The sequence below is a fragment of the Rhipicephalus sanguineus genome, chromosome 9 (assembly GCF_013339695.2).
Source record: "Rhipicephalus sanguineus isolate Rsan-2018 chromosome 9, BIME_Rsan_1.4, whole genome shotgun sequence".
NCBI lineage: Eukaryota > Metazoa > Arthropoda > Arachnida > Ixodida > Ixodidae > Rhipicephalus > Rhipicephalus sanguineus.
In genome coordinates this window covers 10,454,489-10,477,597 of record NC_051184.2, presented here as the reverse complement: position 1 = coordinate 10,477,597, position 23,109 = coordinate 10,454,489, and the positions used below count along the sequence as shown (strand labels likewise).

The window sequence follows — 23,109 nt, the reverse complement described above, 5'->3', positions numbered from 1 at the left end:
TGTGCCTGGCGCACGAAATTTAAATTGGAATTGCGAAAATGTTTGCCGTTCTTGAGTCAAATGGTCACGTTACACGATTGAAACTAAATATATTTGCAAGATTTAAACACTTAAACATATTTGGTTTGCATTATTGCAATGAAGATGCTTCTGCGTCGTCTGAGCTTGCACAATTCGTATCGCAAAGCAGCGTCCCGGATCGTCTTCATGCTTACTGTTTTGATTGCAAAATGCATACAAAAGCGCATTGCTATTCATTCCATGCGTATGCACGCCTGTCTAGCTATCACAGTAACTTGAAGTTATGCGTATAGAATTGCGCGAGGAGGTCCGGAAGGCTAACGTTAACAGCATCAGTGAGTTGCAGGACCACCCGTCACCTGCATCAGCCAGAAGAGCAGTCGCAAGGCTTGGGCAGACAAAATACAGCGCTCAATGACGAATGCTGCTCCATTTCTTTAGAGGTTTTACTCCTCATAGGGGCACCAAAGCGCAGGAATGCAGCTAAATGCACCGCGTTGTATTCGGGGTGCTGGATTTATCCTATGTGAATAAGTCCCTAATTCCAATCGCTCTGCAAAAACTTCAATGCAAATCAGGCTTCCTCAAACACTCAGTCACGCACACGAAAAAATTCGCTAACGCTTCATGAGAAAGAGAAGGGAACAATCAACAAGTTTCCCACGTGCACGCACGACCAGCGCGGCAACTACAACTACCGATCTCGGAGGTTTTGTATCTCAGCTTACCATAAATTACTTCAGGGGGGGCGTCAGGTGGTGACACAGTAGTACGCTGTGCTCTGGCACCGTAGGCTGTCATCGCAAAAGAGCCACGTTTCCGGCGACAGACGGCACACTACCCCATTCCAGTACACCATAGAAGACGGTTGCAGCGCGCGCTTTCTGCTACGAGGCGGCGACGACGCGAGCAAAGTTGTTCGGCTTTGTTAGCTGCATTGCGTGTTAGTCGTCGTTGACATCGGGTCTTACAGTAAGCACGCACAATATTGAGCAACGAGGAGATCGATGCGGGGCACGTCAGCTACTTCACGCGCCTGCGGGTCGAAATCAAAAGACGATGCTTCCGAACTCATATAGTAGCTGCAATCATCGCTGAACTCGTCACTGGTAAGTTGAGACGGGTTGCCACAGCTTGATTCAGCGTTGTATGACATCGCCAGCTTGCTTTTCGCGTGATAGATGAAGCGCGTGTGCTATGTTTACAACCTGGCCAGCCATGGCGGCGTGTAGCGTCCTTCGTGACGTCATCGCATACCCAGAATGACGCAGGATCAGCTCCCTGGTTCGGTTTCTACTCATCCTTTATTGCTTATTTAAAATTATTGACGATTCTTTCAGCAAAATGAACCACCCTTGCTTTTACAGGACTGTTAATACTATTTGAAAACAGCATTATCTCAATATGGTCGAAAATGCACCGGAGTTCCCCTTTGAGCCCGCGCTGAAGTTGCACAGAGGCGAATTTCTCCACTCCTTTGGTGACAAGCGAGTGTTGTGGATGTATCATTTTAGGGGCGAAGCTCCTTAAGGCGGCACCCGTTCGTCCCTCGTAGTCGTCGTGGTCGTAGTAGTGAGTAACAAGTCTTACGCTTTGACCTCCAAGGTGGTGCCGGTGGGAGATTTCTCCTGTGCGTTGTTGAACAATAAAAAATTCGCAGCGTGCGCGTTAACTAAAAGCCGAATTCTTCTGTCTCTCATTCCCCATTAGCAGCCATTGGCATGTTCCAGTAGGAAACGTTAGTAGAAGTAGAAGTGTAAGTGTTAGCTAAAAGCCGACTTCTTCTGTCTCTCATTGCCATTAGCAGCCATTGTTTACCTCCAAGGTAGTGCCTGGTGAGATTTCTCCTGTGCGTGATTAAACAATAAAAATTTTGTTCAAAACGCCGTTGATTGATGAAATAAACCAACGAAAGACGCCAGATGTTTTGTAAAAGCAGAACGAAAGAACGCCAGATGTTTTTCTTAAAGTGTAGTAGTAGTACTTGTATGTAGCCACCTCGCCCGATCGTCAACGGGCGAGGTGGACCGGCAACGGCGCGAGGACCCTGCCGTACGAGAGTTAAATCACACTAAAAGACATACTTTGCGGGCGATACACTCTAGTGAGCTTTCAACTTTTCGTCTTAATGTACATGATAAAGAAATTATTTCTACGAAAAACGCAAGGCACACCTTGAGCAATATGTTTGGTTTTGGGACGCTAAATGGAACCATGAGGCGATGCGAAGCCGGAGCATTTGCACGATCGCGTTCCGTTGGCTTTCGTTGGGCATGCTAGCGACCTCGCGTCGTGGAACGCGCGTCCTGTCTTCCCTCTAGCCTTGCCTTTAATTCGCACAGGGCGAGCGGGGAATGCGGTCGCTCTTTCGCTCGGGAGCGGACTTCTTCCTTGCATTTCACCGATCACAAGTGATAATGAAGGGACCACGTAAACCAACAGTACAATAAAAGTTTGATGTTTAATATATACACGATGTTTCACACTCTTTACATTATGTACTGGGCGCATTTCACGGAAGAGTTTCACGGTTTACAGATGATTCCCTCCGTAGCTTCGCCCCACTCATCATCATTCACCCCGTGGATATGCTGTGATTTTTTTGGACTGCGATCCACTCGATAACCACATTTACAATTTGTCGAAGAATGCCAAGCTGTACATATAAAACGCCGGGCCTGCGCGGAGCGCGCAGCACAGTCACAGCGAAAGAAGAGCGGCCTTTCTAAAGCCCGTTCTAAACTCTCTTGGGGAAACTAATACAAGTACACTTGCAAGGTACCCACTACGCCGCAAATCATAATTTTTGTGAAGTAGGGAAGCAATCATTATGCCATTATTCGTCTTTCTGCGGATAAGCGAGGTACCCGCTACACATATAAGGCATTATCTGAGAATAACAGAGAGCTGAGCTAGTTGGTAAGTATTCATTCTAAAAAGACAGGGCGTGCAAACACGGACACAAGAAAGAAGTCAGGACACCACAAACGCCGACTAACAACTGAAGAGACGCACAACGGCTGAAAAGAAAGAAGGCACGAAAACTTATCTGGGCATGCCCATGCAACAGGCGAACCTATCAATCCGGCACGCGTGGCGGTCTACGTGGAAGATAACTGTTAAAGCATTTGATTTCATCTTTATGGAAGGTAATCGACGGTTGCCTCACGCATGCGCTACCACTATTCTCGATATGCCATGCTTCAATCATCAGGCGCGTTTCTTCATTTCTATGACGGTACAACACTGCGCATTCATCGAATTTCGGCGTGCACTTACAATCTCGACAATGTAAAGATAGATTAGAAGGTGAGCCTCCTGTTAGCGATCTCTTATGTTCCAACAATCTCTGGTTAATGCATCGGCCCGTTTGTCCTACATAGAAGCGGCCGCAGCTGAAAGGGACCTTATACACCACACTCGTACGGCAGTCAGTGAATTTGTTGGTGTGCTTTACGAAACAAATATCGGTCCGCTTCTTGTCTTTTACTCGCTCATTCTTCCTCTGCACAGCGGCAGAAATCTTACCTAGCTTATTGGCAGCCGTGAAAACAACATTAACGCCGTATCTACTTCCTACTTTCTTTAGCCTGTGAGATACGCAATGAATGTACGGTATACCTACGACACGTTTCTTCCTATCGCTTTCTGCAACCATGCTCGGACTTAACACAATAGACTTCTTTAAACGTTCAGCGACCGTGGCCACTGCATCACGAGGATACCCTACATCTAAAAGACGCGTAACCTGTGTGTTAAAGCTATCACTCATTTTGTGCTCATGCGACTTGGTGAGGGCTGATTTAAGGCAAGACATGGCGATGCCGTTTTTTACAACCTTCGAGTGCTTCGACGAAAAATTTAACAGCGGTTTCGAAGATCTAGGAGAATAGTGCCAGCACACGTGGTTCTTCTGAAACGTTAAGTGCACGCTAAAATTCGATGAATGCGCAGTGTTGTACCGTCATAGAAATGAAGAAACGCGCCTGATTATTGAAGCATGGCAGGGGCGTAGCCAAGGGGGGGGGGGGGTCGGGGGGGTTCAACACCCCCCCCCCCCCCCCGAAATTTTAGGGGCGAAGCTCCTTAAGGCGGCACCCGTTCGTCCCTCGTAGTCGTAGTCGTAGTGAGTAACCAGTCTTACGCTTTGACCTCCAAGGTGGTGCCGGTGGGAGATTTTTCCTGTGCGTTGTTGAACAATAAAAAATTCGCAGCGTTAGCTAAAAGCCGACTTCTTCTGTCTCTCATTCCCATTAGCAGCCATTCTTTACCTCCAAGGTAGTGCCTGGTGAGATTTCTCCTGTGCGTGATTAAACAATAAAAATTTTGTTCAAAACGCCGTTGATTGATGAAATAAACCAACGAAAGACGCCAGATGTTTTGTAAAAGAAAAACGAAAGAACGCCAGATGTTTCTAAAGCAAAACGAAAATACGCCAGCTGCTTAACGAAAGACGCCAGATGTTTTCTAAAGCATTGGTTTTCTAAACAATCAAAATTCACAGCGTACATGTAAAATTAAAGTGAGCTGCAAGTCGTCATAACTCATCGAACCTTTAGTATAAACGCGCCCGATCTCACGTCGGTGATGATGTATTGGGCAGAATTCACGGAAGATTCACCGTTTACCGGTGAACCTCCGCAGCTTCGCCCACTCATCATCATTCACTCCGTGGATATGCTGTGAATTTTTTTCAGTTTTGCTTGCGTATATATACACGTACACATACAAACGCTCGCACGAACATACATAAAGTATGGTTGAACACCCCCCCCCCCCCCGAAAAAAATTTCTGGCTACGCCCCTGAAGCATGGCATATCGAGAATAGTGGTAGCGCATGCGTGAGCCAACCGTCGATTAACTTGCATAAAGATGAAATCAAATGCCTTAACAGTTATCTTCCACGTAGACCGCCACGCGTGCCGGATTGATGGGTTCGCCTGTTGCATGGGCATGCGCAGATAAGTTTTCGTGCCTTCTTTCTTTTCAGCCGTTGTGCGTCTCGACTTCTTTCTTGTGTCCGTGTTTGCACGCCCTGTCTTTTTAGAATGCGTTATCTGAACTTTGTTGATGCTGCCTGTGGCTGATGGCGATGAAGAATTATGGCTGAGCCTTTTAAATGCGAAGCATTTCTTAGCGAACTTCTGCGACTTTTAGCGTATCTATCTATCTATCTATCTATCTATCTATCTATCTATCTATCTATCTATCTATCTATCTATCTATCTATCTATCTATCTATCTATCTATCTATCTATCTATCTATCTATCTATCTATCTATCTATCTATCTATCTATCTAGCCGACTACGACTTTGTGCTCTCCTGGCCGTTTCGTTAATCGGATGTATACCAAAATTGGTGTGTCATAACATGGCCTTATTACCAACATAAATGACAGGTCATATCATGAAAATCATGACACGCATGTCATGAACAGCATGATTTACATTCCACGACCTTAGGCTCTTGCGGCCGTTCCGTTAATTTCATATACACCAAAATTGGTACAGCGTGACAAGAATTCATGACGAACATAATGACTGGTCCTAACATGCAAATCATGACGCGCATGTCATGTGCAGCATGATTTCCATGACATGGTCTCTGGGCGCTCGCGGCCGTTTAAATGAAGGGATATATACGAAAACTGGTATGACGAGACATTTCTGTATGCCGAACATAACTGACACGTGGTAACATGATAATCATGACATGCATGTCATGTATGACATGATTTACATGCCACGCTCATGGCGCACTCGCGGTCGTTTCGCTAGATTGATATACACCAAAACTGGTATTGTGCTATGTGACTGTATGAAGAACATGAATAACAGGTCGTAGCATGAAAACCATGACATCCATGACATGTATGTCATGATTTACATGCCACGCTCATGGTGCATTTGCGGCCGTTTCGCTTGCATGATATACACCAAAATTGGTATTGCGCGACACGACCGTATGACGAACGTAAGTGAGAGGTGGTAACATGAAAATCATGACGTGCAAGTCATGTACAACCTGATTTACATGCCACGCTCATGGTGCATTCGCGGCCGCTTCGCTAGCTTGATGTACACCAAAATTGGTATTGCGCGCAGCGACTGTATGACGAAGGTAAATGAGACGTGGTGACATGAAAATCATGACATGCATGACATGTACAACATGATTTACATGTCATGCTCATGGCGCACTCGTGGCCGTTTCGCTTGCTTGATATCCACCAAAATTGGTATTGTGCTATGTGACTGTATGAAGAACATGAATAACAGGTGCTGGCATGAAAACCATGACATCTATGACATGTATGTCATGATTTACATGCCTTGCTCATGGTGCACTTGCGGCCGTTTCGCTTGCATGATATATACCAAAATTGGTATTGTGCGACACGACCGTATGACGAACATAAGTGAGAGGTGGTAACATGAAAATCATGACATGCAAGTCATGTACAACCTGATTTACATGCCACGCTCATGGTGTGCTAGCGGCCGTTTCAGTAGATTGATATACACCAAAATTGGTATTGCGCGAAGTGACTGTATGAAGAACATGAATAACAGTTGGTAAGATGAAAACCATGACATGCATGTCATGTATGTCATGATTTACATGCCACGCTCATGATGCATTCGCGGCCGCTTCGCTAGCTTGATGTACACTAAAATTGGTATTGCGCGCAGCGACTGTATGACGAACGTAAATGAGACATGGTAACATGAACATCATGACATGCATGACATGTGCGACATGATTTACATGTCATGGTCATGGCGCATTCGTGGCCGTTTCGCTTGCATGATATACACCAAAATTGGTATTGCGCGACGCGACTGCATGACGAACGTAAATGAGAGGTGGTAACATGTAAACATGACATGCAGGTCATGTACGACATGATTTGTAAGCCACACTCATGATACATTCGCGGCCGTTTTCCTAGCTTGATATATACCAAAATTGGTATTGCACGACGCGACTGTATGACGAACATGAATAACAGGTGGTAACATGAAAACCGTGACATGATGTCATGTATGTCACGATTTACATGCCGCGCTCATGGTGCATTCGCGGCCGTTTCGCTAGCTTGATATACACCAAAATTGGTATTGCGCGAAGCGACTGTATGACGAACGTAAATGAAAGGTGTTAACATGAAAATCATGACATGCATGTAATGTATGGCATGATTTACATGCTATACTCGTGGTGCACTCGCGGCCATTTCGCTCATTTGATATACAACAAAATTGATATTGCGCGATGTGACTGTATGACGAACATAAATGAGAGGTCTTAACATGCGAATCACGCTATGCATGTCATGTACGGTATGATTTACATGCCACTGTCATAGTGTGCTTCCGGCCGTTTTGTTAACTGGATATATACCAAAATTGGTATGGCATGACACGAGTGCGTGATGAACATAAGCGACAGGTCATGCATTGTATATACCAGAATATGCGTTTCATTGGCATGGTGTATACTAGATTGTGCATGCATGCGTGCATGGCAAACATGCGATATATGGTGGACTAGATGCCATGGCATGAATGATTTCATTTGGCTCAAAGACAAACAAGGCGATGCATGCAGCTCTTTGCTGGCTGCTTCGCATTACATCGATTCCCACAGTGCGTGGGATCTGCCGAATTTTTGTAATGGATTTGAAGCAATTAACGACCCGCGGTCACTCGTTGCGCAATTAGCATTGTGTGACGCATGGTCGTTATTTTACTCTTCTGACACGCTATATTACACATTTAACGCCATTCCTTGCCCGGCATGACGCCTGTAAGGATGTTTTTGCAAAGGAGTTCCAGTCACTAGCGTGGCTCTGTGGTAGAATACTCGACTGCCACGCAGATGACCCGGGCTCAAATTCCATCTGAGCCTGTTTATTTTTCTTTATTTCATTTTTGCCTATTTCGCGCGATAGTGGTTACGGACACCGGCGGCGGCGGACAACTACCCCACTGCCGTTGTGATCTGATAACAGCTTTCGCTGTAAAATCAGGCTTCACCACATTTCAAAAGAAATCAACCGGAAAAAAAAATTGGCAGATCCCACGCGTTGTGGGAATCTGTTTTATGCGAAGCAGTCAGCGAGTACTTCTATGCTGCATTTTATGGCTTTGAGCCAAGCGTTACGAGGTGGATCAACGTGTTTTTGTAAGTGTAGTAGCTGTGTGCACATCGTGCATGGGCTTACCAGGCACGTCAACAACACTGGCGTTTAAAGGGTAACAACGTAACGTCAGCCTTCACGTTAGAGTACATACGTCAGTATTATCGAAACTAAGTGCACTTTATGGTGCAACCATGTAGATATCATACGTAACTTTCGTTAATGTATTCCTCTGGGGTCGAGCAGTGCTTCAATATAGCTTGCTAAAACATAAGAATACTACAAATGTAATGTTTATTACACTGCTATAAAAGCGGGGCCAACACTGGAACCGCAGACGTTAATCTGATGTGACGCCTGTATCGTAGAAGTACATACGTACTGTGTATTGCTTTCTTGGAAAATTAGATAGCCAGCACCACAACCCCACTTGACGTTGCACCGACATTACGCCTGTTTTTCCGAACCAGTCTATATACCTGACATGCCTTCTGTGGTAGAATACTTGATTGCCACGCATAATGCTTGGGTTCGATTCCTGCTGTGATCCTAATATTTATTCTTTCCATTCGTCTTGTCAACGCTACCGATGTCGGTTTTTCCTAACGCTCTCGCATTTAAATTACTGATGTCTGTTCTCACCGTTCCTGGGTAAATATAAACTGTCAGCCACCCGTGGCGCATACCCGTATACAGCGGGCCGTGGTAAACGGCTATGTGCCACAGGTGTCTGGAGGAAAGGGTTTGACGACGTACGCGACAGGATTTTCCCGGTATTCATGTCATGACCCGACAGTCATATTCGTCAAATCCTCTTACCCTCCCATGACGATTTCGGTCCACACCAAGTTAAGGAGGCGATCATGAGAGCACCCAGACGTAGTCGGATAGATAGATAGATAGATAGATAGATAGATAGATAGATAGATAGATAGATAGATAGATAGATAGATAGATAGATAGATAGATAGATAGATAGATAGATAGATAGATAGATAGATAGATAGATAGATAGATAGATAGATAGATAGATAGATAGATAGATAGATACGCTCAAAGTCGCAGAAGTTCGCTAAGAAATGCTTCGCGTTTAAAAAATATGATGGCCTAAGCCAGTTCATATGAATATAATAACTTCCGAAAGCACGTCGGAAATACCGACTGGAAGGTCTTGGGTATTTTGCACGAAAATACTCACCGGCATCAATGTACTTCGGGTTTTGATGTATGCGTCTACGCTCGTATGCTTTTGCAGCGTTGTGTTAAAACACAAAAATTAAAGGGGTACTGACACAAAAATCTTAGCCTCGCGTTTTTTTTTTTTTTTTTTTTTTGCTGCAATGTGTTACTGGGGGCCTATTAGGCATACCACGGCGCATCGTTTGCTGCAGCGCGCGACGGATAATTAATTACAGGCTCCTCATTACCGACCAGTGTCAGTTTCGGTTTCAGAAACGATAAGCGCCGGGTGCAACTGTCACCACCTAGCGGGTGCAGAGCTCGATCACGCCTGCACACAGAACTGTGACGCACTTCCTTGCGGTTCGCGAGCAGCCGCCGAGAAGTAGACTGCTGAAGCGAACGCGGCAAAAGAAATGGCGTCTATGACGTAATCATAACTTGTTGCAGCGTGGTCACGTGAGGAAAGTAGGGAGGTCACCGAGGGTCCCCTTTGAGGGTGTCAGTAGCGCAAGGGTGTCGATCGCTCACTGAAACTTCAATGTTGATTTAATATACCTTCCAAGCTATATTCGCTGTTGATATTTTGCACATGACGTACGCATGTTCACGGGAACCTATCCCGCAGGCTACCGATCGGTCGGGAAATTTTGTGTCATAAGGCAGCGTCGCACGAGGGGTGCCAAGCCTGAAGGAAGTGCGGAGCTGGGCAGCCTTCTCTTCGATTTTCTCTTTCTTTGCTCCTCTTCATAGGCGTGCGCAGGGGGGCGGGGGGCAGGGGGGCGGCCGCCTCCCCTAGTCCCCTAAGAAGGGGAGGGGGCGCAAAGTCTGCCCCATACATTGACTTAATAGGGAGGAGGGGGGGGGCGCTGCGATGAACCTTCGGCCCCGGAAGGGGAACCCTGCACACGCCTATGCTCCTCTCTTTCTTTCTTTGTCTCTTTTTTCGTTTCTTTTTTCTTTGTTTCTCTATTTCTATTTCTCGCTTGCTTCCTCTTTTTTATACGTGGTTTTGCCGGTCCCCTACAGTGTTCCGCACTTATCATCATGGAGGCGCTCGAAGCACAAAAGGAAGACTTCTCCTTGGTGCGAGCGCGCTGTACATGCTACAGATAGCTATGCTATTCGTGGTTTTGCCTGCGTTACGCCAAGCTACGACAGCATGCGGGAGCATACGACCCTAAAGTGCTCCGCACTTAATAAAGTGCTCCAAGACTTTGTCCAGGAAGTTGCACTGCACGATCACGTGAACTTACGTTGATGCCGTAAGGCAAGTTAAAGCGATAATGATAAAACTCACAGGGTCGACTCTCATACATTCGCCTACTCAAAGGCGAAAGCATTCCACTGTGGCTGTGTTACCATTCACATTATATCCACATCCAACGTCCCTTGATTAACTTTCACTATCTCGACACTCACTTAGTTCGCGTTGAGCATCACCATATAAATATTTCACAATATAAAATTCACAGCATGAAATTTTCACAAGTTCACTAAATTACCTTTCGGTAAATAACGACATGCGCTCACTCTCCTTTGTGCGGCTTTCACTTCCCTGGACGTGGCGCGTGGTCATTTTGCCTCGGCCGACTTTCCTTCAAGGCAACGTTCTCTCTCTCGCACGAAATTAAAAATAAAGAAAAGGACGCACCTCGATGACGTGCCCAGAGCCACGGACATTGGGTAGACCATATTTCGGAAGAATGGGCCCAGCTGATGCCGCGTGAGAAGCAGGTACAACGTCGGTAGCACTAGCAGGCTGTGTAGAGCGACGGCAGCCATGAACGCCATCACGTACATTGACAAGTCACCGGTCAGGGCCTGCAGAGAGCCCACTTTCCCATCGAAAAGCGCCCTTTTTGGTCCCAAAACAATAATCGGCTTCTCTTCTTGGAAATTATCTGCTTTACCATTAGTAACGCTACGACTCTCATTGTAGACAGTTTATCAGTGGCGTAGCCAGAAATTTGTTTCTGTGGGGGCCCGTCCTTCACTCTTAGAAAAAAAGTTAGTAAATGGTTAGTAAATGCTTGCATTTACTAGTTTCGAGCGTATTTCACTACCTTCGCAAAATCTGTTTACTAGCCAGCAACTAGTACAGGTCGTAAACTGCTGCCTTCACTAACCAGGAAGTTTACTTGGTGTTTTTAACTAAGTATCTACTAGCCACCCACGTTGCCAGATCTTTCGTACATGCGCAGTATACTTTGCCGTAATCGTGGCGGTCTTTAGCAAAATTTAAACAAACTTTAATTTTATTCATTACCTTGGAATTAAAGTTTCGTGCTACGTGATGGCACGCATATAAGCAAACATAAGGGCACACGATAATGTGTAGAAAACATCAATTATTCTTTAAGGGTGTGCGAATATTCGAAAGTTTCGAATATTCGTCGAATATTATATTTGAAATATTCGTATTCGATTCGAAAATTGTGTATTCGAAAAGTTCGAATATTCAATAACTTCGAATATTCCAAAAAATTCGAATATGCGATTCGATTATCATGCATAAAATAACTCGTCTTCCACATTTCTGCTGCGTTCGTATAGCTAAAAACGTTGCCGAGAGGAGCGATAAACATCGTAAATACACGGAGGCACGATATCTGCCTGCGACTCGCGCCCCAATGCGTATGATTTATTGCTGGTGCATCTCCGATGTGCAGCGCTGTCGGCAATCATGTAACAGTACATTTTCAATATTATGCAGCCGTAACGTGCCGCACTAACACTCGTTCACTGTGCGGGACCACTTCTGAAGAAAGACAGTGACCCACGTGACTGGGGGCGGACTGTAGGCACCTTCAGATACCCCAGTCTGGCAAAGCTTTGCCCCATGTACCTCCCTATACCAGCCACTTCTGTTCCAAGCGAGCGTGCATTTTCAGTGGCAGGGGGAGTTGCCTTTGTTAGAAGGGAGCGCCTGCTGCCTGATCATGTGGAGCAACTCATATTTCTTCATGATAACGTCTAGTCATTACTTTCATTGTGCCGTGATATTTACTTTCGTTGTGATGTGCATTGTGCTAGCCTGTACATTGTGTTCTGGATATAGCAGTGTATGTTTTGTTGCCAGTCAGGCTGTTAATATTTTTTTCCAAATAGTTAAATGTTAAATAAAATATTGTTACTGTGGAGGCATTTTTCCTTTGATATTCGATATTCGATTCGATATTTGAAGGTGGATATTCGTATTCGATTCGTATTCGAATAATTTGATATTCGCACACCCCTATTATTCTTCTAAATTGTATGGTTGCTAACCAGTACACGGTGTGCTATCCCAAAGTAGGAGCATAAATAGTCTTCAAGCCGCTGCTAGAGTAGATATCGGCTACGTAAAAGTCTTGCTATTCTGTGTGTGCGCTTGCGCGTATGTTCTCATTCGTGATCAATTCATGCCTCTATGTATGTTGCTGTGATGTGTACTTACCATGGTAATTACATCAAGTAATTAGCGGCCATTAGTTAATGCATGAGAACAATGCCACTTCGTTTTTTTTAATCGTTTAGGTACTTTTGTAATATAATCATCTTGATATGGCAAAGCACACGCACATATAAACAAAATAGGCGTAAACCTCTAATTGGCTAAATGTAGTAGAGTTAATACGGTTAGTAAGTTGCTAGCGCTGTTACTAACAACTTAGTAATGGTCTAGCCATTCGATCTAGTACTATTTACTCACTAACTAGGTAGCAAGTTCCACTAACCTGCATTTTACTACCTTCACTTACTAAGAGGCTAGTGTATTTTGTGACGAGTAAACGGTTAGTATTTAGTTAGTGAATAGGCCGACCTTTTTTTCTAAGAGTGTTGATCTGAAATGGGGGCAGGCAAGTGCCGTCATTTTGTGCTTTGTATATTCAATGGCAGAAAGAAATTTCCTGAGGGGCACGTGCCCGGTGTGCCAGCCCCTGGCTACACCACTGCTGACAGCTTAGCAGATCGCAGATTCAAGCCATTCCGCTCAGCCGCCATCTTGCAGGGTTCTGCATCGCATTTGTCTCTATGCTGTCTTCGCGAAACTGCTTATTTTAGCGGGTACAAGAGAACTGCGGTGAGACTTAAATGGGTCATGAACCACTTTTCCAAGTAATGATCTAATGATCTCAGTATCGGAGTTTACTGCCTCGCGAATCGATTGCCGCAAAAATTTCTCGAATCCGTCAATAATGAGCGGAGTTACGGGGGTTTGGCGCACGCTCTCAGCGCTTTCTCTCTTTTCTCGTGCCGACGAGCGCACTGGAAGCTACATAGGGACAGATGGCACGGGGGAAAGAAGTTACGTCAGCGCGTGTCGTGAAACGCGATCGTTCTCCCGCTGTGATTCGCATGCGCGAGTGCGGCTACCGTGTAAAGTTAGCAGACTGAGGAGTGCGGCGCCGGCAAGTGGCGGCACCCCGTGGCAAGAAGCGCATCTGATGCGAACGCCGCTCTCGATTTATGTCTGCTGTCGGCCAATGAGGATGCTATGTATTTTGCGACGCGGAGAAGCAGATACGCGACGTCAACCGGCAGACGCCCCGCCCACCGACGAGAGTGAGAACCGGCCTCTGTTTGAAAAGAAAGCGCCTGAGAAAACAGCAACTTCGCGCTCCGCTTGTAGCCTTTACGCGGCACGCACGACTGCAATATTTGGCTGAGCAGTTCACAGCCGTGTCAGCTTTCCGCAGGATGTTTTTCAACAAGCCCAAGGGGTGCTTCATGACCCCTTTAATATGGCCGCTGTTCGCTTAGCTGTCTGTTTTGCCGTCCACGGCGAGTACTGGAACAGAGCCTATGTTACGCTAATAGCGCGCACGCCATTCATGACATGGAAGTACGCGGCACGCGGCCAGGAAAGGCACTTAAGTTGGAAGATGTGTGACAGACAGACGCCCCAAAAAATGCACGCACTTGTTTAGTGTGCCCGGACTTCCTTAAAGCTTGAACAGTAACGTATATGTCGAACACAATATTTCTTGAGATCAAAAAAGACGCCACGGTGGCGATCAGCGCATTACGCCAACGACCAAGTCGTCAGTTGAACGCCATCATCAATAAAATGCGCTAGACCAAATCAGTGCTTTGTTAAGGAAGGAACCGCGAGTTGCCACCTTCACGGAGGGCAATGAAATAACAACGACCAAGTCCCGAAGGATCTTCAAGAGACAGACTGCCAGCATTCTTTTTCTTTTCTTCGATGCATTGTAGTGTGCGTGCTGCAAGGCTCATGTTGCGTATGAAATGTTCTGTTCTGTATCCACTGATCGTAGCTGGTCGCGGCACTGTAGCGTAGGCCCGCTTGCTTTGTCGGTTATGAAGCTGTAGAACTGTGTGGAATTCACACCTTCACCATGTTCGCAGCTCTAGTACACAGGAAAATTTGGACACGGCCGTGCAAGACACGAATTGTGTGGTTTTCATGGTGTTTGCTTCATACCTCGGACCTTTTAGGATTGTTGTAGAGGTCGTACGATTGTTGAAAATTACCGGCGTCTTATTTGCACTTAAGTTGACTTGAATGTGCATAAAAGTATTGTTAGAGACGTGCACAGAAAGCATACTTTTTGCATTTCTTTATTTAATTCCATACCTTTTTTTTTACCGCAAAGACGAAGGGAATGCGCAGCTAGCCCGCCTCGAGCCACATTTGAGAGGACACGGGGTAGTTATTTTCAATTGAAGCTTGTTGCGAGTTGCAGATTTCGATGGCGGCGGCGGTGGCGAGTGTACAGAAATGCGCTGCGTCAGCAGTCGCACGCGTATGCTTGTATTTCAAGTAATTGGTGCTCTCTCGATCCTGGCTAGTCGGCGATCAGTCGTTTCTGATATGATCCTTTATCGAGGTCACTTTGAGTTGCCACATTTCATAGTTGCCAGGATGTGAACGCTGAGCCGTCGCTTGTAGCATGCAACTAAAGTGTTGCGCTGCTAAACACGTGAGATAAAATTTAGGAGAGAGCTTTGCGCAGTGCGATATAAACAAACAAATAAAAGGTCAGGCACGCCAAGCCTTGCTTGCTGCCAATTTCCCAATTTCCCGGCCTGATTTTTCGTTTGGCGAGTGATACAAGCCTTTGGTGTGCACTGCACCCGTGCGTACCTGCAACTCTCCGGCGCCCAGCAGCACAAGCGACACGCTGGCGGAGCAGAGTCCGATGGGAGCGAACCAGAGCAGCATGTGCGTGGCCGTCATGAGAGTGTTGCTCAGGCAGACGAACACGTGCAGCACCACGTTCTGCTCGTCGCGGAACGCAGACAGCACCAGGCCCAGAATGACCGAAAAGCACAGCACGCCCATCAGGTTGGCGTTGTCCAGCGACGTAAACACCGGATCGGGCCCTGGCGAACCTGCTGTGGCCGAGTACGTGTTCTCGGTAACTCGTGCTCCGTCGTGCAAAACTCCTCAGGTGGGCATGCGCCACAGGAATAGGACAATCCCCACCACCGAGTATAGCATACAGGTGCGAGCGTTAAATGAAAACTATGCTCGGCGATGTGGAGCACGCGAAAGAGAGAGAAAAAAACAGGCGGTGCTTTTGCAGCCCTACTGCATGAAAAATAAAAAAAGATTAATTAAATAAATAAATACAATGAACAACTCCACACGCTTCAGAAAAGTTCAAGTCGCAACAACACATCAGCTTTCACGTCCGTCCGTCGTGTCGTCGACTGCCCGGCAGTCCTCTACTGAACAGCCTAGCAGGATATGTGAGTATGCATGCGCTTAATTCTTGTACTACCCTTATATTTATGGCTGAGTTGCACAGCTAAAAGCGAGCGTTTAGCGCTGACTATCTGAAGAAGCACAAGAAAAAAATCACAGCATATCCACGGGGTGAATGATGATGAGTGGGGCGAAGCTCCGGAGGGAATCATCGGTAAACCGTGAAACTCCTCCGTGAAATTCGCCCAGTACATCATATAAAGAGTGTCAAACACCGTGTATATATTAAACACCAAACTTTTATTGTACTGTTGGTTTACGTGGTCCCTTCATTATCACCGCTTTGCGATCGGTGAAATGCAAGGAAAGTGTCCGCTCCCGAGCGAAAGAGAAAGCGCGCAAAGAGCGACCGCGTTCCCCGCTCGTGAGAATTAACGGCAAGGCTAGGCGGGAAGACACCACGCGCGCAGCGTTCTTCTTCGCGTTCCACGACGCGAGGTCGGTAGCATGCCCAACGAAAGCCAACGGAACGCGATCGTGCAAGTGCTGCGGCTTCGCGAACAATGCACGGCGTTTACTGCACATAAAGCGTCCCAAAACCAAACATCTTGCTCAAGGTGTGCTTTGCGTTTTTCGTGGAGATAATTTCTTTATCACGTACATTAAACGAAAAGTTGAAAGCCCACAAGAGTATATCGCCCGCAAAGTATGTCTTTTAGTGTGATTTACCTCTCGTACGGCAGGGTCCTCGCGCCGTTGCCGATCCACCTCGCCCGTTGCCGATCGGGCGAGGTGGCTACATACTACTACTACAGAGGAGGGAACGACCCACACCCTAAGGAACTTCGCCCCTAAAAAGAGCGGAAATATGACAGATTTGGATAACGCCTTGTTCATGAGCCTTGTGCCAGAAGAAACTCTCTCCGTCTTGGACACTGCTTCAGCATCTTCGAACAGATAGCCACACAATGTACAGAAGCGTCTGGGCCTGTCGAAAATGTTGTTCCTGAGCAAAATGCTGCTGAGGAGCTAAACTTGTTCATATACTCAACAGAAATTCCTCCTCTGAAGATGGCGGTGAAGGTGAAACGCCATTGTCGGGCGTAAAAGAATGCGGAGATAGTGTGTGCCGTCTCAATCCACGACAGATCCACTCTTCCTTTAATGTCTCTATCACGTCCTGTGTTAAGGGCTGAATAAAGCGTTGCATGCGAAAACCCGACTACAGTGCGCATCTAGGCGAACTTTTTCCCGTAGTTGCTTTCGGCAGGAACAATACTGCAACGCGTACAGACACGCATGTGTACAAATGCGCACTTTAAAGCAACTATCCGTATTTCTTCTGTCAGTTTGTTGTTTCGTGAACAGGACCTAATATCATGACAATGGCAACTATAGTTACATGCTCGCTCATTTAAGTGGTTGCACGTTTACCCCAATTTGGCAACTTTGGTGGCTTTGTAACTCCGACCTCACCGAAAGAGTGCAACATGTTTTGCTGGATTAAGTTAGAACACTCGCTTGGCTTTAATTCTCGGGAGTTTGTAAATCGAAAGTTTTTAAATTGAATTTCAAAATAGTGCATTTTTACAGACATGCCTTCGCTTAAGCATTTTTGGTTGCGTTTGACGTCATTCTTGGGAACAGTATTTGGCACAATTGTTAATCTAATGTGTGGCAACAATCTGAGAATTTTTTGAAATTCTGGCTGTTGTAGGGGCGGAGCAAAAAAAAAAATCTGTAGTTAGAGCATTATTGAACAATGTGCCGTATTTGTGATTTTCGTCTTAAAGGGGTACCGACACAATATTTTGCGGCGAGATAGCCTGCGGGATCAATTCCGGTGAACATGCGTATATCATCTGCAAAATACCAACAGCCAATATAGCTTGGAAGTTATATTGTCACGTGGTCGTGGCGTCGACGAAGACAGCAGTAGGCGTGTTCAAGACGAAACTCTTTCTTTGGCCGAATTTGTGGCCGTTAAATGAAAACCCAAACTACAGCAATACACGCTGTACACTGATAGCGGCGAACAGGGCGTCGGCCGTCGATAAACTGCTCTGCGCTAAGGCGAGGCGGCATTCATACATGCAGCATCGAACAGTCGAGCCTTATAGCTGGTGGCCGCGTTATTTCGAGAATAATCTCACCTGTTCGCGTTTGCGCGCTCAAGCAATAAGAACATTCTAAGATAATCTGGAAGGTTCCCAGACATAAGGGCGCGGCTTGCGCAAGGCGGCAGCTACGCGTGCAACGGACTAGTTACACAAAAATTGCAAAAAGAAGCGCGCGTGGCAATACTAAATGAATTTTGCAGTTTGCGTGAGCGATCGACATCCTCGCGCTACTGACACCCTCAAAGGGGACCCTTGGGGACTCCCTACTTCCCTCACGTGACCACGCTGCAGCAAGTTATGATGACGTCATAGCCGCCATGTTTTTTTTTTTTTTTTTTGTGCCGCGTTTGCTCTAGCAGCCTACTTTTCGGCGGCTGCATGCTCGCGAACCGTGCGGAAGTGCGTCACAGTTCTGTGTGCTGACTTGATCGAGCGCTGCACCCGCTAGGTGGTGATGGTTGCACCTGGTTGCACCCGGAGACTTGTCGTTGTTAAAACCGAAACTGACACTGGTCGGTAATGAGGAGCCTGTAATTAATAATCTGTCGCGCACTGCAGCAAAAGATGTGCCGTGTTATGACTAACAGGCTCCCAGCAACACATTGCAAGAAAAAAAAAAAACGCGAGGCCAAAATTTTTGTCAGTACCCCTTTAATATACTGGCAACAGAACAGCAAGATAACATTTTGTAAACGCACGTTATTCATAGTATGTGAAGAAAAATTATATATATATATATATATATATATATATATATATATATATATATATATATATATATATATATATATATATATATATATATATATATATATGGCAACATTTATATTTCACATAAAACTTCTAACCAAAACAACGATTAAAGCTGAAATACTGATGTAACTAGAAAACTTTGCACAAGTGTGCCGGACTTAAGCCATATTATAGTGACCTAACGTTCACTATAGAGTTGCATGTGATGGCTTATAACTTCTTGGCACATTTCTCAAAGTAAACAGAAAATGAGATTTCATCGCCAACGCTCTCCGGAACGAAAACATCTCTCAACAAATTTACAGCAATTCTGACAGCGTGCTTCTACTAGCGTACAAAATATAGCGCATATCTTGTCGGAATAAAGAGAGAGAGAGGTTTATTTACAGAAAGGCAGAGAGGCCGGCCTGAGCGATAGCATGCTCTAGCCTGCTACTCTACACCGGGGGAGGGGAAAGGGGAGGAAAAAGAGTAATGGATGACGATGGTGAGCATGAGTATGTACAGTCCCGTCAAGGTGGCGCAGTGCTATAGCCGCGCATCCAGTCCAGTGGCTTGTAGGAAAGCTGTGAGCGCTCTTATGACCACAGTTGTACTGTTGGCGTCCGGCCAAGGGCCCAACACAACCTCATCAGTTAATGGCCTATTATGCACTCCTTCAGTAGAGGAAATCAATTTCTGTCTTTCGCGTGCGTATGCTGGGCAGGTACAAAGTATGTGCTCAGGTGTTTCTGGCACTTGACAGTGATCATAGGCGTGCGCAAGGTTCTCCATCAGGGGGGGGCAAAGGTTCAGCGCAGCGCCCCCCACCCTACTAAGTCAATGTATGGGGCAGATTTTGCGCCCCCCCCCACCGCTCTTAGGTGACTAGAAGGGTCAATGTACGGGTACATTTTGCGCCCCCCCTCTTAGGTGATTAGGGGGGGCGGCCGCCCCCCTGCCCCCCCCCCCCCCCCCCCCCTGTGCGCACGCCTATGACAGTGATCGCAGTTGGTACCGGTGTCACTGCAGCCGATGATAGGTGCATAACGTCTTGTGAAGGCCGCACCAAGACGAATTCGGTTAATCATCCTTGCGTTGTGTCGTTTTAATTTACGAGGCATGCAGAACTTCATTTCCGGGTCTCATTTGTGCAATCGCCGGTGTCGTCGCTCCGGTTTGGTCCAGTACTCAAGTGTGAGGTTACGCATTACGTACCGAAGCAGGGCGTTCGTGTCTGGCCGTCAAAGCGCAATGCGCACTTCAGGGCCACTGGTCAAGGCTCCTTTAGCTTCGGCGTCTGCCTCTTCGTTTCCCATTATGCCGCAGTGGGCATGAATCCACTGGAAGGTGACGAGGTGGCCATTTGCTGAAGCAACGTGAAGAAGCTCCGCAATTTCTATCGCTAAAATATGATATGGACCTTGTCTCACGCAATTAATGGTTTGCAAAGCGGGTTTTGCGTCACAGAATATCGTCCATGTACGAGGTTGCTCTCCAGAAACGTATCCTATTGCCTCCCGGACAGCAACAAGCTCTGCGGCAGTTGATGTGGTCTTGTGGCCTACTTTGAACCGTCGAGCCATTCGTGGGATGACAAAGGGTGCAGCGGAGGTACATAGCGTGGTAGATCCATCGGTGTCCCGGAAAAAAATATTTGCAGCATAAATCATTTTTGCCCCTTTAATCTATATAGTTGCCGCGAAAATTGCGACTATTTATGCCAAGGCATTCAAGGTCAGCCTCGCTCGCTCAGGAATTCAACAACCAGAAACGTATACCCGCAGTTGGAGGCAGATAAGAAGCAAATTTTATTAAATGTGAAGCAATTCTTAGCGAACCTTTGGCACTTTGAGCGTTTCTATATCTGCGTATCTATCGATCTATCTAGCCGCCTACGTCAGGGTGCTCTCATGGTCGCCTCCTTAACTTGGTGCAAACCAAAATTGGCATGGGAGGGTAAGAGGATATGACGAATATGACTGTCGGGTCATTAATGTGAAAATCCTGTCGCGTACGTCGTCAAACCCTTTCCTCCAAACACGTGTGGCATATACCCGTTTACCACGGGTGTACGGGTATACGCCACAGGGATTGAGATTTATATCTACCCACGAGCGGCAAGAACAGACATTGGTAATTTAAATGCGAGGGCGTTAAGAAAAAAAATGTTGCAGTGGCTTAGCTCGGCTATGCCAGGATAACGTAGCGTTAGCAAAGGTTCAGCTGATTGTTCTTAGCTTTCCTGATTGTCTAGGATTAGCTTGATTATCATGCTTACTACTGCTCCAATGACACACACATGGCATACATATTATGTGGCACATGTGTATTTATTTTGCCAGGCAACTACTTCGGGATCCGAGGAGTCAAGCTTCTCCGCTCTTCTGCGCCGTTGAGCAGCATTTGCGCTCTCCTTCTCTATGGCTATACCACACTGGCAAACGCCAGTCAGAGGCGCTATCAAGCGGCTCCACCGCAGTGTCAGACGGCGACTGCACAGCGAAGGCGAATAGCTGCGCGCGCGCCGGCGCCATTACGTCTACCTCAGCTACGACGTCACTCCTCTGGAAAGCGCAGACCGGTGGCAGCTAGTGGCAGCGAGTCGCGCGCGGCAGCGGCGGAGTGCGCGGGAGGTGCCGGCTCCGATGCGCCAGCTGTGTGACATCACTGATCCTCGCACATGCGCCGCACGGCTTTTGAGGGCCACGCAAAACTGGCTTGGCTAGGCCAGTGTAGCTAAAGCCGTGTTCAGACTACGTGCGCAACGTACGGATCTTCGGTAAGGATCGTGACCGTAAACGTAATCAACGTAATGAGCTTGTTCAGACGTTGTTGTATTTAGCGTAAAGCAGTGTTGGCGGTAACGCGTTACAAGTAACGGCGTTACCGGTAACGCGTTACTTTTTTCGGTAACTTAGTAACGTACTCTTTACTATTTAGGAACTGTAACGGGTAACGTACTTACGTTAACATTTTTCGGTAACGTGAGGTGTCACGTTACTCGTTACTTTTTTTTTCAGTTATCCCGGAAGTTTTACACAAATTCCCTCGTCTCATAGGCGCCACTGTTGCAGAGCTCGCCCCGACGTTCTATTGTCGAAGCGGCGTACTCATGCCGGCCCGCCAGGCGTTAAGAATAGAGTGTTGGGTGAGTAGGTAATTCATGATGAATGAAAATAGCACGAAAAAACGTAGGACGAGACGAAGAAGACTACACCACATGCGCTTGTGCTGTAGCCTTCTTCGCCTCGTCCTACGTTTTTTCGCGCTATTTTCATTCATCACGCGTTAAGAGAACCATCCAATGCGTCCTTCAAATGCCTATTTAGTGTAGGTGCGGACCGATTCATTAAGAAGAGAGGCAATCTGTCCGATGACAGCTTTGAAATGCAGCTGTTGCTTTATTTCTTCAAGAAGCTGTAGTTATTAGAAGATTCTCCTTGCAATAATCTAGCGATGGTTATCAACTTTGTTTCCAAAATGAAATTTGCTTCTTTCTATCGGCAACGGCGGGTACACGTTTCTGTAGTTACCCAAATTTTCAGCGAACGAGGTTGACCTTGAGCGCCTTCACATAAACGCTCGCAATTTTTGAGGCAAGTTACAGAATTTTAAAGGGGAAGAAATGCATGTGTGCAAATCTTTTTTTTCCCAAAACTAAGCCGTTAAGCATTTCTTCGTGACTATTTGATCATCTTTCTTGTTAGTAGAAGTGCACCGTCAGAATTACTGTAAACTTGTTGAGAGCTGTGTTTTCTTTAAGGAGAGCGTTGATGATAAAATCTAATTTTGTGTTTAAAGTCACACTGAGAAAATGGATTTACCATGTACCACACAGTTAGCAGCCATCACATGTAACTGTGATGGCTGATGGGCCGGGCACGTAGCACGTCGGCAGGATAACTGGTGGTCATTAAGGGTAACTGACTGGATTCCAAGAGAGGGCAAACGCGTGAGGGGAAGACAGAAAATTAGGTGGGTAGATGAGATTAAGAAGTTTGTAGGTATAACGTGGCAGCAGAGAGCACAGGACCGGGTTGATTGGCGGTACATGGGAAAGACCTTTGCCCTGCAGTGGGCGTAGACAGGCTGATGATGATGATGATGATGATGATGATGATGATGATGATGAGATGTAACTGTACAGGCGACTTTAGGTCACTCCACAATTGCCAAGCACTGGCGTTGCCGGGGAGGGGAGATTGGGGGGTTCAACCCTCCTCCCCGAAATCTTTCAATTTTCCATGTGT

At 46.4% G+C, this 23,109-nt stretch overlaps 1 protein-coding gene across 1 annotated transcript in view; it reads right to left on the bottom strand.

The window, feature by feature from the left end:
- Positions 1–23,109, bottom strand: part of LOC119404342 (excitatory amino acid transporter 1) — a 73,868-nt gene that overhangs the window by 33,603 nt on the left and 17,156 nt on the right. The window contains exons 5-6 of the mRNA XM_049419355.1: positions 15,441–15,739; positions 11,001–11,170 (exon numbers count right to left, since the gene is read on the bottom strand). Of these exons, the coding sequence (XP_049275312.1) occupies positions 11,001–11,170; positions 15,441–15,739 (469 nt within the window). The remainder of the gene's footprint in view (positions 1–11,000; positions 11,171–15,440; positions 15,740–23,109) is intronic.